The 17,496-nt window shown below is 43.5% G+C and overlaps 1 protein-coding gene across 4 annotated transcripts in view; it reads right to left on the bottom strand.

Moving 5' to 3' along the window:
* The window catches only part of ASTN2 (astrotactin 2), an 887,719-nt gene that overhangs the window by 305,593 nt on the left and 564,630 nt on the right, over positions 1–17,496 (bottom strand). For all 4 annotated transcript variants that reach the window (XM_057724291.1, XM_057724290.1, XM_057724292.1 and 1 more), the window contains one exon: positions 16,966–17,154. In XM_057724291.1, the coding sequence (XP_057580274.1) occupies positions 16,966–17,154 (189 nt within the window). The remainder of the gene's footprint in view (positions 1–16,965; positions 17,155–17,496) is intronic.

The raw sequence follows: 17,496 nt of genomic DNA, 5'->3' as shown, positions 1-17,496 counted from the left end.
GAAGTTTCCAGTCTTGGGTGGTCATAAAAACTATTCTGACCCACAAATCTCATATACTTTATCCACAGACTTCAAAAACAAAATCAACTTGTAAGTTACAGCTACCATTTGTTGAGACCTTAGGCACGTAGACGCTTTGCTCGGTCTTGGGCACTTAACACTTACCATGAACTTTCAACAATGGTTCCAGGTCTCATTTCAATAGGGAAGGTAGACTTTAAATAAAGAATCACACAAATATGAATTTAATTTAGGTTTCCACAAATATTTCAGAGGGAAAAGAGTACAAGCAGTGGACATAGATTTGTTTTTCTTTCACTGCATTTTCTCACATACAGAAACTGAGGCTGGGTTGTTAAGTGATCAAGAAAGATCACATCGCAGAGAGCTAGGATTTTAACCCACTTCTACTCGACCCCAAAGCCTATGTTGCCCTTCCTTCCCCTCTTTCCTCCTAAATAATGGATCATAAACCCATCAGTGAACAGAGCATATCCCTCACCATCACTTCCCAATCTCTGCTACCTCAGTATCTTTATATGCAGAGTGGATATAACATTGGTTCATCTCCATAAACTTGCTGTGAGGATTAAAGAAGATACAGCATTTGAGGCACTATGCAGAGTGCCTGACCCACAGATACGTGCTCAGTAAATTGCAATTATTATCATCATTAATATTATTAGGCAGCACTGAATTATTGACGCAGATAATTCGGTGGTCAGTCACACACATGATGTTCTGCATTGTCAGTTAACTTTCAACGTGGCTGTTTTTATAACATTTTCCCTCTCCCTTCCTGCCACCACCGTCAAGTCCCTCAGCCTTGCACAGTGCTATGGAGGGAGTGCAGTGTGTGAGTCTGTGGTGGAAAGGATGGGGGGAGACGGATATTTGAGTACAGGTTTGGAGCCAGACTGCCTACATCCCAATCCTGGCTCCACCATTTACAAGCTGGATGACATTAAGAAAATGAGTGTCACATCTTTAAGTCACACTGTTGTAAAAACTGAGTGGGTTTAAACAGGCAGGACTAATCCTGGCTTCTCCTCTTATGTTACTTGGGGCTCCTTCCAGCCTCCCGTGCTCTGACTTCCAAGTATGGGAGCCTCCGGGCTGGGGGCTTGGGTTCTCCCTTTCTCTGTCTCCGCCCTGGGAAACTTGTCTCCTCTCATTTCTTTTATGTCATCTATAGGCTAAATAATCTGAAATGTGTGTTTCAAGTCTGGTCTCTCTTCTGCTGGACTGTATATCCTACTGGCTTCCCGACATCTCCATGAGGATATATATATATTGGACATAACCAGATGATGGCGATGGAAGCAGGGTGATGAGTATCTTGCGTTTTATTACACTACCATCTACTGTTTTCTACTCCCCTCCCTTATGCCTGCTCCTACCGGGTCCTTCCTATCTCCATCAATGGCACTTCCTCCTGTCCAACTGCTCAAGCTAGAAGCAAGAAGCCAGCCTTGCCTCCCTCCTTCCTTTGTGTTGTGCTACCTCAAGGATACACCCGGAACCTGCCCGCCTCTTGCCACGTGGACACCTACAACCAGGCTCCGTTGCCTTTCACCTAGGCCGCTGTAAAAGCTGTAGGACTGCTTTCCTTGCTTCCACCCTGCCCGCTAAAGTCTATTCTTCACACCCCAGATGGAATGGTCTTTTAAAAATATGAGTGATATTATACCCCTCTTCTATTCAAACCATGTGCCGGCTTCTTTCTCTTCTCAGAGTAAAATCCAAAGTCTTGTACCTATGTGACCCACAGGACCCTGTACAAACTGCCACATGGCCCCTCTTAACACTCATCCCCTTTTTCTTTATAACCTTTCCTCCTACCACTTGCCTGTGCTTTCACTACTTTCCATTCACTTCTGGGCTCCTTTTTGTTCATGGAACACGTGCAGGATCAGTGAACTTCCGGTGCCCTCTGCCTGAAAGCTCATCCCTGCATATCTGCAAGACTCACTGCCTCGCCTGTTAAGATCTTTGCACAAATGTTACCTTAGCAGAGAGGTCTTCCCTGTCCGACCTGTACTGAGTAGAATCCCTTGCCTAGCACACGCTAGCCTCCTTCTCCTGCTTTCCCCATAGTGTATACACTTGACACAGTATGTATTTACCTGTTGATCATCTCCCACGCTAGAATGCAACTCCTGAAGGCAGGACGTGGATGAGCTTTGTTCACTGTTGTAGTCCTGGTTCCCTGGAACCATGAATGGCATGTAATAGGTACTTAATAACTATGTTTGATTGAATGAAGATACAGTGGTACCTGGTGGGGGGTAAATACTGTATATGTTATTGCTATTATTAGTAGTATTGTTACTACTACCACTACTGTTACTTTTATTGGGACCAGGCTTCTTTTATTTCTTATCTTAGTTTTCTGACAATCACATAGTGAGATAGAAGGATGCTTATTTTACCCATGAAAAGATTAGGCCAAGAAAGGCGACATTGCCTGTGTGATGGGCCAACAGCCAAAGAGGTGGAATCAAGCATCTCCAGGTCTCCCCCTCTCCCTGGGGCCCCTACTTTTTCCATGGTGGCATGATATTCACCAATGGGATCCCAGACCCCAACATTACAGTGTTCTCTGTGTCGCTGTTGAAAAAGTTATTGTCTGTAGAGAAATCTTTAAGAGATATAACTAAGTGGGGAGGAGGGGTGGAGAACAATATAGTTTATGCACTTTTTGTGAGAGAAAGGGGAGAATGCTATTTAATCTTATTTGCTTGAATTCACATAAAGAAATACTGGGAAAATACCCAATAAACTAATAAAAGTGGGGAGGAGGCAGGAGAAAAGAAAGAGAAACAAGGAAAGGAATACCACTCCCCATTAGATGTCTTCTATACTGTTTTTGTTTTTGAACTTTGTAAATTGAATGCCTACAAAAAATCAGTTAAAACAATAAGCCTACCCAACTGCCAAGAGGAGCCTAAGGAGACAAGCAACTAAAGGAAAGGTAATGACTAAGCCAGCTTAAGGTTAGCCCATCTTGGTCAAACGTCACGCAAGCTTCTTCCCGACTCTAGGTCCCTGACCTTCCTTTTCTTAGAGCATTTCCTTTAGACAACTTGTCACTGTAAATTCTTTCTCTGCCCAGTAACATGTAAATCTTTTTAAAAGCCTCTTGCCAGTTTTATAACCCAGGAATGACTTTCTCAAGGATCTGGGAGCCATCTCTTTGAATGTAATTGTCAATGAAGAAAGCAGAGAAATACATTTGCAAATTCAGACATCACTGCACTGTGTGGAGCATATTGCACTGGTCCACCTCCCCCTGAAGTCCTCCAGGACTTCTCCATGCCCATAGCCCAGCCTTAAAAACCCTTTGTTTCAATGGAATTGAGTCCAGACCTCCCTCCCCTTTTTGCAATAGCCTTGAACAAAGTCTTGCTTGACTATTTGACATTGTCCGGTGCAATTTTGCTCTGACAGAGCACTGGATAAGATCCTGGATCATGAAAAAAAGGACACTGGGTAAAAACTAAGCTAATCTGAACAACTGATTTAATTCAAGGCTATTGCAATAAGGTTGATAGGTCTGAATTCAATCCCATTGAAACAAAAAGCAGGAGGGTTTTTAAGGCCAGGCTGAGTGAGTAACAAAGTCCTGGAGGACTTCAGGGGGAGGTGGACCAGTGGGATATGCCCCACAGAGTGCAGTGGCATCTGAACCTGCAAATGTATTTCTCTGCTTTCTTCACTGATGATTACATCTCAGAAAGATGGCTCCCAGGTCCTTGAGAAAGGAAAGTTAAGAAACACAGCCTTAGATAATACCAAGGAGAAGAACATTCTTTACCCCTTTACACCAGTGTTCAACTCTGAGTCTTGTTCACCTTGCATCTCCAGAACCTGGCACATAAGTACTCAATGTATATTTATTGGTTGAATCACAAGGCTGAAGGAGAATTTAATTGCAATTTAGTTTAATTTCAAGGTAGGTTTCTACCTCCTTTGCAAGCACAGCTGCAAGATGCCTATATGGCTTCTGGGCTTGTATCTTTCCAGTGGCTGGGTCCTCACTAACTCCTTAGAAGTAGTCTGGTAATTAACAGAAACTTGGAAAGGTATCCCTTGGTGTAACTTTAGTTCTCTGAGTTATGAGATGACAAGAAAGACCAATCCCTTTATTCTGTTTCTTACCTCTTACTCAAGAAAGCATTCAAAACAAACTAAATAGCTTCAAGGTCACAGCAGTAGGAAACTCATGGAGGATGTAGAGACGGCTGGCTGATTCAGGGGTTAAGGTTCTTTTAAATTAGTAAGAGATGCACTGAATTAACCAGTACTGGGGTACCCAAACGCCTGCACCACAGGCTCCTGGCTTGTGCCTGCTAATTAACTGCCCACTTAATGGGCTCCTCTGAGGATCTTATGAGACATAAAAATAAATGCTCATTTTGGACTCTTAAAAGCCGCCTTTGAGGTGTTCCACTACATTATCATTAATAGTAAGTTTTCAGTGGTGATGTTACATAAAACCCCAGCCACTGCCCTTGGAGCTTTCTGTACTAATTCATATCTAATAAACTGTGATCATATCTTTCATTAGAATTGTTACTAAATACATTTCTATTCAGGGCATCTCCCTGAAATGGAAATATTTCCCTAAAAATTAATTTTCTTGATTCACATGCGTAGGCTTATTAATGTGAGCTTAGAATAGACTTACTTTTTTATTTCTCTGGAAGGAATACAAAGAAAGTAATGCTGGTGGATTTGCATCTCACCTGATCTCAACTGTGCCAGGGTGCACACTCTGGCACATAATTTTGGAGAAAGTGGTATCTCACAGATGCTCAGATTCATGTTAGGAAAATGTCACTAACATTTGCACGTCTTTACACTTTACAGAGCATCTTAACCTGACTTTTCTCATCATCTCTCCCCACCCCGACCATAATTCTCCTGTGGGATTGGTATTATGTTCCCTGATTTAGCGATGAGCAGGCTGGGCTCAGAAAGGTTAGAAGACCCGTGCAGAGCCTTACAGCCAGTACTGGTCCCATGACTGCGGTGCTTCAATAACCCTTCCTGATTGAAGGTCCATCCTTCATCATCCTTTATCTCTGCAGTTCCATCCCCTCATCCTCATCATGATCCACCTTGATGTTCATGTCTGCAGAGGCTCTGTGCTCTTACTTGCCTGCAGCACTCTCCCACCTAGCTAACTGTTCATCACACCCTCCAGGGTTCAGCCAGCACCTCTTTCAGGAAGTCTTCCCTGCTGCTTACCACACCAGGGCTGGGCCAGCGGTCCATCTACCTCAGAGTAGGGACCTTGCCTGTCTCCATCTTTTCACTCCCAATGCTTAATACATCAGAGGTGTTATTTAACGAAAACTTGTTAAATAACATATGAGAATAAGTGGTAAAGCTAGGACTGGAATCTCTGACCTCAAGTGTAGTCCTGTGGTGACACCCCACTCCCTCTTGTAAGTAACAGAACAGCAATAACAATAACAAATGACTTCTGAAGTGTGATTTCTTCAGAGAGTAATATATAGGCATTGCCTTAGCAAAATGCAAATATAGTAAATTTCAGTGCTGTGGACTCCATTAATTAAGGATGTATAATGCTTGGCCAGGGGCTGGGCTGGCTCGTACCTTTGGAGTATTTATTTATAAAAGAGATTGCTAAGCACATTAGCACATTAGCAGTATAAACAAGATCACCGGGGAAATGGCAGAAGATACTTAAGAGAACAAACTGCCTGGAGTCACTTTGGAAGCACCCATTATGAACAAACAATCACTGTGCTAATTACAGTTGCTCTGCTAATTACAATTACTGTGCTAATTACAATCTATCCTTATCTGCTCCAAAGGTTCCCTACAGACTTTTCCTTCTGAGTGCTTAGACCAGCCTGAGTTACTGCCTGCATTTGAGTATAATGAAATTGCGGTTCCTTAAAAAAATGTCTCTGCTTCAGATGCCTCAATGATTCTGATAGGCTTCCCACTCCTAGAGAAAGAATGTAGTCAGGGATTTTGAAGACAGAAAATTAAAAACAAAACCAAAAGGGGTGGGGGTTGGTAGAAAACTGGGAAGAGAAGTGAAATGGACCTGGTTACTTTTGTTGTTTTAGCACCTTCTGCAGACTAGAGATACATCTTTAGGTTAGTTGGAGAACATTCAAAATATGTGTGTTTAATTTGTTTTCCTCATTAAACGACCATGCTTAGTATATTTAGAGATGTGAACATTGAGAATAAAATGTTTGAAAAAAATAAAACATCTATTTTTCTTTCTTCTCTTACTATAATTAAGGAGGGAGATTAGAGAGGCCTTGTTTAAAAATGGATAGCAATTCCCTGCTCCCCACAAAAATAAATAAATAAAAAGCATCTTTCACTAGGTCTTAATTTTACTACTTTCTTTCTGTCCCCAATTAAACTAATGAGTGTTGACGGTATGAGATTTTGGTCTCAGCACTTAAGCATAATAAAGCTTCACCCAGACCAATGGTCCCCTCCCAAATGGATTTCTCACTGATCTTCTAGGAGTCTGCCTTCCACCTTTGATCTATTGCAAACTGCAGCCCAGCTCTCCACTGGAAAGTACTTTCCAAGGCATCCAGTGATGGCTGGAACTGTAGTGCGGGCAGATGGAGGAGACCCTGATCTGGGCACCCAACTGCAGCCCCAGGACACTGGAGTCAGGATAAGTGCCCCCCCTACTGGTAACAATCCTCAGTGTCCCTGTACCCATCAGTGAGCAGAGCAGATGAGCGGATGCAGAGAATGAATTGTGCTACATTACGCACTAGGGGCCTGTTGAATTACAGGACAGCACTCTCCACCCTGGCTGCTGCAAATCCAAGACCATCTCTGCACTTGGTCTCACGGAGGGAAGAGTCCTTTGGGAATCCATGGTACCCTAGTGCCATTGGCCTTGGGACTCAGTTGCTGCTTTCCAACAGGCAAATGGAGGGGCAACCATCCTTCTCCATTCTCAGGCCTAACCTGGGCTCACATCTAGCATAAAGTTCAGTTGAACACCTTACCGTTCAAACTGGTCCTCAGACCCAGGAGTTCATTTGAAAGGCAGAGTCTCAGGCCTTACCCACAACCCCCTAAACCACAGACTAGACTGTAGCAGGATCCCCTGGTCATCTGTATGTACATGAGATTTTGAGAAGGAAAAGCATATTTCACGTGCATTGAGTTCTGGCTCTAAGTAGACATGAGGAAAATTCCTATCTTTGGATGGAGGTTTTGTGTATAATGATGACTAGCTATTATTTGCTTTCCTGCTCTTTGAGGATCACATGGCTTCAGATCATATGCACACGGCACCTTGGATGTCACACATCACCTTTCTGAGCTTCAGTCATCTCATATAAAAAGTACGATAGGTAACCTGCTCCGTCCACATGTGTCATGGGAGAAACATCTGCTTCTGCCCCTCAGAAACAGGTTTTAAAAAGAAAAGAAAAAATAGTTTTACAATATCAATGATGCTTAAAGGTGTCGAGAAATGTCCCAGAGGATGTTACGAGTTGATAAGAGAGGGAGAAAATCAGGAAAGGTGGAAGGTGAGCAAGACTGATGTGAGGTCCAGTAAGGCTTATTGCTGAACCTTCGCGCTCTTTGGATGGACGTCCTTTTCGACTGGTCAATGCCACTTCTGTGCTGATCATTAAATATTTTTAATACCACCCCAGAGGTGTCAGATTAACATAGTTCTGGAACTTTTGGATCTGGGCCCAGGTTATCAAATTCTACATGGCACACATGAGCATCTAAATTTCACATTGCTAATTAGATATATTTCATTGTAGGTCATTCGGACAGAAACAAAGGGGGCTACCCTATAGGACACAGGTGATGCATCTTTGAGGCCATCATTGAGACTGCGTCTTTCCAAAGGCTGGGATAAATACTCCCACAAGAAGGTGGCATTGTCTGCTGCCCCATCCCACACCGCTGGCTGAGCCGTCCACCTCAAAAAGACCCACAGAACAGGAAGGGCTATGTGTCTGTCTCTACCCTTGGCGTTTCACCAAACCAATGTCTTCACCAAAACGTGTGTTAGTTGGAGGAAGTTGGGAGGGTGACCACGACTCCAGCCCAGAGATGAGATTTGGGGTAATGCAACAGAAAACAGCTTCATCTACTGTATGGCTTCTAGAATTGGGGAAAGAGGACTGCAATTGAAGGAAGGGAAAACAATGTTTACTGAAAGGCTACTGCATCTAGTACCCTAGCTTATTAGACTGTTAAATCCTCACCATAGCTCTTTGAGGATATTCTGGGGTAAAACCCACTTCACAGGAGAAGATCTTGAGGTTCAGAGAGACTAAGAGATCTGTCCAAAGCCACACAGCTAAGAAATGGCAAACATGGGATTCTGATCCTGTTACTTCTCACGGTGGCACCCTGACACCTTGTGTTGGGTCACAGCCAAGAATGGGATCAAGTTCCTGCAGAATGACGCACACAAGGATGGCCTTTGCCTAAAATTCCTCCTTAGTTATCGACTTGGCCACCCGCCATGGCACCAGGGTCGTCCCTGTCTGCTGAGAACAGGGACAAAACAGAGGCCAATCTCATTTAATCAGCACACCACCACCAGGAAGTGGGTCTTGTTATTACTCCTAATTTAGAGCTGATGAAAGTGAGCTTAACGAGCTCATGTGCTCCAGGTCAGACCAATGTCAAGTGGCAAGCTAGGACTCGGGCTATAGGGCCTGGCATCTTAGACATCAGGCCGCTATATCCCCAAATTGCTGGATAATGTGAACCACCTGGAAGACAGTGGAAATTCACTTTCCCAGGCCCCTTATCTGGGAAAAAAATTATTGGTAGGTCTTGGCACAGCCCTAGGTGATTCTTATGATCAGATAAGTAGCAAAGGCTTCACTAAGCCCCTGGCCATGGTGGTTGAGTAAAAAGAGCGCCGTATTCTGGGTGAGAAGCCCTCAGTCTTCATCTGAGCTCTGCCCTCACCTGAATATACAGAAGAGACAACAGAGGTAGGAAGGGGAGAATGGCCAAAAGTGACCAGCAGGATAAAACAGCAGTGGTAGAACAGGAATGAAGACTTTCTGATTCCAGGACCTCACTTACACCTGACATATCGCGCCTGACTCCTACAGATGATGTTAGGAAACTTTGAAGAAACGGAACACAGAGAGGAGATTCTTCACAGCCAGCCCAGGAACCAGGACCCCAGGGAAAAGTGCCCCTTGACTCCTGGGATCCAGTCTCCAACTTCTGTCACTCAGTCCACTTCCAAGATCTCACCATTGATCCCTCAAAGAAGGTAGCATGCAGCTGTGTCTCCAGGTGGTCAGCTGAAGGTTTTGCCAAGAGCTGGAATGTTACTAAATAGAGAGGTTTGGGAATGTCCTTGAAAATCAAAAGCTAATGCTACTTTCAATTGATAATTTCTCCACTACCTGCCTCCTTTGCTTTCTTTCTTTCTTTTTTTTTTTTTTTTACAATAAGATCGTGGTATATTACAAAATACTCAGGCCTAAGAGTGCAGAAAAATAGCTTCCCGGCCTGGCTCTTCTGTTAATTCTTTATGGAAATTTGGCTTTGGTGTTACCATCTGTACAGTGTGGGAGTTGGATGTTATGTCCCCAAGCCTCCCGAGTGAATACAGAGAAGTCCAATGGACTGGCGGTTGGAGGGCTGGCTTATTCGTTTAGTAGTTGTATGTGATTTTAGATAATTCACTTAAACACTGTGAGCCTTGGGCATCTCAACTACAAATGGAGGGGTTGGTACAAACTGTTCTCCAAGGTTCTCCCATCTATAAAGTCTATGGTTTGGGGGAATTAGATAAAAGAAAGTGACAAGAAGAGAAGTCTAATTACAGTTCTCAGAGGTTGTGATATGAAGTAGGAGTATCCCAGGAGCCTGGGAGGCACTACTGCTAAATGACCTTTCTTTGTTAGATGCATGTGCTGTCAGCTTTTAGCTGTATGACTGTTAGGCTAGCTAGCCTAACATCTCTGTGCCTAAGTGTGGTAAACAGTCTTGATGTCCCATGTGTTTCTGGGTCTCTGCTTCTCTGCACATAATAGAATTGCATGTCTCAGTTCAACCCTTGGGGGGCACCATGACCCTGAGACTTAATTTGACCGATGGAATGTGAGCAGAATGTCACCTCTAGAAGTAACTAATGAGAGCCAAGTTCCTTACCCACTCTGATGGCATTCACGGAGGCACCTGACAATGGTGTTCTGTTCAGCCCAGCTTCCCAAACACCACAGTGAGCAGAACTGCTGTGATTCTGTCCGGAGCATGTGGTATGAGCAACACACACACTTTCCTGTGAAGCCACCGAGGTTCTGAAGCTGTGTGTTATCAAGACAAAGCTTAATGCAGTCTGGTCAACACATTCATTTCCTTTTTTGTAAAACCAAGTTGTTAAGGGCTACTTTGCAACAGGTCTTGGAAAGACTAAGTGAGAAAACAAAGTGTGTAGTATAGGACCTGGCACATAAAAAAGTATACATATGATTAAAGGGTAGAAAACAGGGAATGATCCAGAAGCAGCATGTATTGTACAATTACATCCCAGGAAAGCAGCAGAAAAACCATAGCTTTGGAGCCACTTAATAAGACGTGACTCAGGACCTTCAGCAGGGGAACAAGTGGGTACCACAAGTGAAAGCCAGCTTTCCTCAAATCTTTAAAGAGAATCCTTCTGTCTCACCAGGCGTGGGCTGGTGGTGCCTCATCCTGAATCCCACATGGCACCCAGAACCATCCTCTTATTCTGTACAACATGCACATCTGATAAGCAAACCGGACTGGAAAGTGCCTTTCTAGTAAATCTCTCAGGAGCTTCTTACACTCTTTATAGGTCATTCGTGAAGGCCTATGAGCAAATGTCTTCTTTTTGATGAGCCTTTCGCAAAATCTACCATTGTATTCGCTCAGCCCCCATTCCCAAGCACCTTCTTCTCATTGTAGTTTCTGAGACCTCAGGCTCAATCATAGTTCTTGACTGATGTTTATCTATATCTCTGCAATCTATAACCAAAGCTGACCTTTATCTCTTTTAAAAATGAGGTAGGATGGATAAGGGTGGCTGAGGGAGGGAAGTAAACTACAAACAAACAAACAGAACAACAAATACCTCCAACCTCTGATGAGTTTATCTCACTCCAACAGTCTCTGCCAATCCCTCCTTGATCGAGAGTTAAGGGAAGGGAATTCTGATGGTGATCCTGCATGGGCATTAAGACCAACACAGTTCACGGGAAGGGATTCGAAACAGCAAAGCTTGGTACCATTTACTGAGTTTGGGGGCAATTCAGAAGTGAGAGCTTTGACTTTTCACATTTCCACAGAACTTGGCACTTTACCAAAGGCTTTTATGTGCGTTCATAATCCATCTGAACACAGTTCCTAATCCAGCTGTCTCTGGGCACCCCCCAGCGTCTTAAAACAACCTTGATTCCTTCCTGGGAATAAATTATATTGTGACTTCAGTGTGAACTCCATGTCCGTCTTTCTCTATCACTTTAGGTCTCTCCTTCAAGCCTTTCATCTTTTTTTTTTCAGTTATACATATACATGTATCTATTCTTTTTCAAATTCTTTTCCATTCAGTTTATTACAGAATATTGGGCAGAGTTCCCTGTGCTATATAGTAGGTCCTTACTGATTATTTTATATATAGTAGTCTGTGTATGTCAATCCCAAACTCCTAGTTTATCTCTCTCCCCCTACCTTTCCCCTTTGGTAACCATAAGCTTGTTTTCTAGGTCTGTGAATCCATTTGTTTTGTAAATAACTTCATTTTACATATATATGATGGTATATTACTCAGCCATTTAAAAAGAATGAAATAATGCCATTTGCAGCAACATGGGTGGACCTGGAGATTATCATACTAAGTGAAGTCAGTCAGGCAGAGAAAGACAAATATTATCAGGTATTGCTTATATGTGGAATCAAAAAAAAAATGACACAAATGAACTTATTTACAACACAAGCCTTTTATCTTTCACTCTTTCCCAATTCCCCCACCTTTCACCATCTACCTCCTTATCTTTTCAACGCTTGTCACTACTCTGCACCTCTTTAACCCTTTCTGTGCCTGGCAAGCCCTTCTTCTGTCACGCTGACTCTCATCTAATAACTCCTCCATCCTTGTTTCACCACATCTCTGCTGCTATTTTTCTCCGAGTCTCTCGCTGTGCTCCACACTTCCTCTTCCCACATAGTGGATAACTCCTGGACTTGCAGGGTCCTAAACTGTTCCACATGCTCCTGTCCCAGAGACAAGGGGCATCCTATATGCAGCAACCTGAGGAGGTAGCCAGGATTGGGGTCAAGTTCCTGCAGAATCATGTACGTGGAAGTGGGCTTTGCCTAAGATCCCTCCTTCATTATGAATCTGGCATCTCCAGGGCACCTGAGTCCTCACTGTCTGCTGAGAGCAGGGATGAAGGAGGTGACTCTTCTTACCACACACTAATATGGGGATATGGAGAAGTTACATACATCCCTTGTAACAGAACCAGAAACCAGGAGAACACTGGTTTGGGAGTCACAAACTCAAACTTTCAGTCTCAAAGGGACCCCAAATCATGGTGAGCACTAGGCCAGTAACATCCTTTCCTGGGCCTCAGTTTCTCCACCTATACAATGAGAGATTAGGTCTGAACTTGTTAATCTTTAAGAGCTTGTCCAGTTCAGAGACTTGAAACATGAGACTTTCTGAAAGCAGAAATCCAGGTTGTTCTTTCAGAGATTCAAGAGAGGACATGAGAGGCAGACGTATCTTCCACCCGCAGTTGCTAGGTGTGGGGATCCAGGTAGGGGCAGGTACAAAGCAGAGTTGTGACTGTCACACAGCAGATTCTTTAGTGGGAGAGAGTTTGAAATCCCAGGCCAGGCAGTTGTCAGGAAATGCGGCATATGGCAGCATGGCTGGTGGGGTGCCTGCTGGCTACTCTGGAGGGCTGGACTGGAGATTACTTGGAGGAAGAAGGGAAGGAAGGAGGAGGAGGTGAGAAATGACAACAGCCTTTGAGGCTGAAAAACTTACAGGCCTGCCTTCTGGAACTTGAAGGACAAAGGAGCTGCAGCCTCCCCCTTATCTGAGGCTTAGGAAAGGAGACTTGAATGAGATAAATTTAGACTCATCAGAAGCCGCTCGCCTTCCCACAGAGGGAAGTCAACTGCCTTAGTATGTGGCTCTAAGAGGTGACATGGTCTGGGGACAGAAATAATTGCAAAGAAAGTTTAACTAAAGCCAAGGATGAGAGAGCTGAAGTGAAGTGGGCTACGCTAATATGATGGGGAGTCTGGGGAATTTCCTAAATCTGGAGGCTGTTGTCAAAAGAGAAAAGTGTGGTCTGTTCACTATACTCCCTTCCATGAGAAAATCAGGGCAGACCGGCCCTAGCTATTCAGAGGCAAACCAAGATTGAAGGGCTGGGAATAATAAACAGAGTGTTTGAGGCAGAAGGAGGACTCCCAATGGGGCTAAAATTCTGTCTGAGCCTGGAGATTCCCAGGTCAGCCTTCAAGGAGCCAAGCTCTCTCTTACCGACCAGTCTATTCGAAATGGGAAGGCAAGAGTGCTAGACAACCAGGAGATCAGAGTTTACAGGCTAGCTCTGCAATGACTTGCCCTGTGACCTTAGCCGAGTCCCATCCCCACATGCAAACGAGATCTTGGGATTCCATGAAGGCCCTTCAGGACCTAACATCTTACCACCCAATTTGTATCCTTCTTCTGGACCAAGCTAACCTTTACCCTTGAGAATGGGAACTAGTGCATTTGATCATTTATCACATGCCAGTCATTCTGACAGTTGCTCTGAGAAATCAAACTACATAAAACAAGCAATGTGCCCAAATCACAGTGACTGGTATCTGATAAAACACCCCTTTTTAAAGATGAGGCAGTACGACTATGCTTGTTATGAGTGGGGCCAGGATTTGGAGCCGGGTCTCTCTGGAGATTTGTTTTCCTGTCCCTTCCCCGCCCCCCCGCGTATGGATATATCTGGGCTTCTGCATGCTCCTTCCTGGACAGGAAAATGCCTTTATGGCTCTTATCCCTCCAAAGAGACACTGTTCTCCCCCATCACTTCAAACTCCAGTTCATAAGCCTCAGCCTTTATGAAGCCCTTTATTATTCCTTCCAATTCCTTTCAAAAGTCTTCATGTGGGAATTCAGAACCATCAGAATTCTATGGAATACTACTCTGCAAATTAAATTTTCATGTATTTTCCCCCATTTATGTGTGTGTCTTCTTGCAAACTTGTGAATTCCTTTCTGGTAGGTGAGGGTCAATTTACCTTTCCTTTGGATTCCATGCAGCACTAGTCTATCCATCATGATGCTCACCCCAGGGTTTCTGAGACTATTAAAACTAGAGAAAATCAAGATTCTAGGAGCTCAGAATCGAGTAGCTCATCCAGATTGCCCTTAAATTTCTCCCAGAGTGTTTCTGACAAAGTAGCATCAGCCTTGGTTTGAAGATCCGGGTAGTAGAAAGAACTCCACTGGGAGCTGGAGGACTTGACTCTGCTATTAAATTGCTGTATGGCTGCCAGTCACTTCCATCACCCTTGGATGCTCCCTCAACCTTACCCTTTGCCTGCACCTGCTCCCTGGTCCTTGTCCATTATACCTTTCAACCACCTCCCCAAATCCACCTTCTCAATTGAGCTCCCATCATCCTGGTCAAAGCCACGAACATTCCCAAGTGGCTTCCACAACACACACCTAATTGACCCCATTCCACCATTTCCCTTTCCACCCTCATCGCAATCTACTTCCAGCACAGCTACCATGAAGTCGAAAAATACAATGCAATCATGACATACTCCCCTCTTTTAACCATTTAAGAGTTCTCCTCTTTGCTATTAGAATAAAGACTTGGCCTGTAAGACCCCCATAATCGGTCACTGCTTACTGCTCTGGGTTCACCTCCCTCATTTACTCAGCTTCAACCACACCAGATTCTTCACTCCCTTAAGTCAACCAAGTACTTTTCCTTCTTAGAACACCTGTCTCTGCTTGAAAACTGTTCCAGTGCTAACTCCTACTCATCTTCCAGGTGTTAGTTAAATAACACTTCCTCTGGAAAGTAGCCTATGAGCCTTATTATTGCTTTCTAATCCAATAGACATATCCCTCACCTCCCCCCACCACACACACTCTACTCCAACTAAATTAGATCACACCATTAATTGATTTTCTGGAATACTGTATCTTTACTTCATAATTTCTGCCACAAATTAAGTACTTAAGATAACACACACACACACACAGTATCTAAGCACCACAGGGTCTGGAGCCATTTTTATCTCATTTTCCATTGTATCCCTACTAACCAGCCTGGTACCCAACACAGCAGGTGCTCAAAGAGCATGTGATAACTACATAGATGAGTAATTTTAGGAAATTTGCATTTCCTCTAGTTCCATAAAGTGGGGAGTGATAAGGTATGTTGGATTAGAAGATAAGAGCAGGACTTTGGGGTCAGCCAGATATACATCTGAATCCTCACCCTCCCTCTCACTAGATGGTGACCTTGAGAAAGTCAGTTTACCCCTCTGGTGTTGACTTTTCAACTGTAAAATGGAGGCCATGATATGATATCTCAAAAGGTTTTAATTATGAAGCTAAAATGGCACGATCCTGGCTCTTTTACATCGTATAAGGGGGATTTGGAAAAGTCACTTAACACTGCCACTTCTCATCTGTATAAAGGGGATAACAACAGCCTCTGCTTCACAGAACCATTGTGAGCATGACATAAATTAGTGGATGAAAAGTGCTTAGAATCCCGACAGCATGTGCTAAATTAATGTTAGTGGCTATTATTACTATTATGATTAAAATACTTAGTAAAGAGCTTGATATAGGGTATTTCTTAATAAACAGTAGCCATTCTTACCACTCCTACTACAAGCACAATTATTAGATGACAGGATGAGGATGAGGGTGAGTGTAACGGTGATGTTTCTTACCAGTTCTGACTTTTGTTGACATGGCCTCAAATGGTGGGGAGAACCCTTCTTTGTGATAATATCCCATTACAATTCTATGCAAAACCGTCCAAAAGCACAGTTTTGTGTTTTGTTTTGTTTTTTTTAAAGATAATCATTTCTTATACATGGAACAATTCTTCTGCTACCATCTTATGGCTTTTCAGATTTTGAGGCATGAATAAATCCCACCCAAGGCCTTTCTTCTCCAAATAGAACAGTCCCAGTTTCTTCCACTCTCCCAAGAAGACTTTCACAAATAGACTGCATGTCTAATCTTCATAAAATTTGGCCAACCCAGTCCCTGTTCTGTTTATTCTCATATGAGAGTAGTCTCATCTTTTAATTTCACATGTACCTCTGTATTTATTAACAGGGAAAGAGGTCTCTGACATACTGATGAGCAGAAAAAGCAATTTAAACAGCTCTATCAAGAGTTGGCATGTTTGTGTGTGTGTGTGTGTGTGTGTGTGTGTACACACTGATATACAGATAGAGAGGGAAAGAGAGAGAGAGGTGTTTTAGAAAATGTTCAAGAGAGGTGTTTGAGAAAATGTTAATTTTGGCTATTTCTGGGTAATGGGAACTTTATTTTCTAGTTCATTAAATGTCTTTATTTTTGAATTGCCTGAATAGCCTACATATGATACTTATTTTTAATAGATGGAAAGATTAATTACATTAAAAATTCCATTAACTGTACTCACAGGATGATTTAAGACTGAATTGAAAATATGTGGATAGAGTTAGAAAATGGGAGGGTGAGATAAATATAGGCTACGTCAGTGGAAAAGGAACTTCAGGGAATGGACTTTGCTGGCTTCTAACACTTCATGCAAAGGCATTAGTGATTTGGGGGAGACGCTGACCAGTATAACAGACCTCGATCCCATGGCGCCCGTGGCTTCCTCCCCGGCCCAGAATTTGGGTCAGTGACTTGCCAATGAAGTGCAGGTGTCTGCCCCATACCTAAAGGTCATCTGGAAGACTTGGCCTTGGTTCACATGCTGGGTCCGATTGTTGTAACCATGTAGCATCTCTCCAAAGAGGGTGTCGTTGAATTTGGAGTCAGGTTTGAGACACTTGGGGCCCTCGCAGACGTCTGAGAGCATCAGGCAGGATTTTCCATCAGGAGCCAGCTTGTACTCCTCCACACAACTGCATGATAAAACAGAGCAGAGAGTTAGTTCGAAGGCTGGATGCCCCCATCGGGGGTGACCTAAAACCAAGGCCTCCTTTGCCTGCAAAGCAGGTCAGAATTTAGGAATGGAAACAGCTATTCTGGCTGGAATCTATCTAGGGCACAGGTGTCTAGAGAGAAGCACATTAATCCTGCAAATTGGTAAATGCAAGGAAAGTCATTTGTGACATTTTGGAGGAGTCGAGGGGGAAGCCAGACAGCACATCCACGCACAAAGCAAATTTAAAAACTGTTTTCCATGAACACACAAACTTTGAAAAGCATTACAGACCAATTCACAGGGAATTATCAACTAGTTT

This window comes from Hippopotamus amphibius, chromosome 2 (genome assembly GCF_030028045.1).
Source record: "Hippopotamus amphibius kiboko isolate mHipAmp2 chromosome 2, mHipAmp2.hap2, whole genome shotgun sequence".
In the NCBI taxonomy this organism is placed as follows: Eukaryota; Metazoa; Chordata; class Mammalia; order Artiodactyla; family Hippopotamidae; genus Hippopotamus; species Hippopotamus amphibius.
The sequence above is the reverse complement of the archived record's forward strand: the minus strand, read 5'-3'. Positions and strand labels throughout refer to the sequence as shown.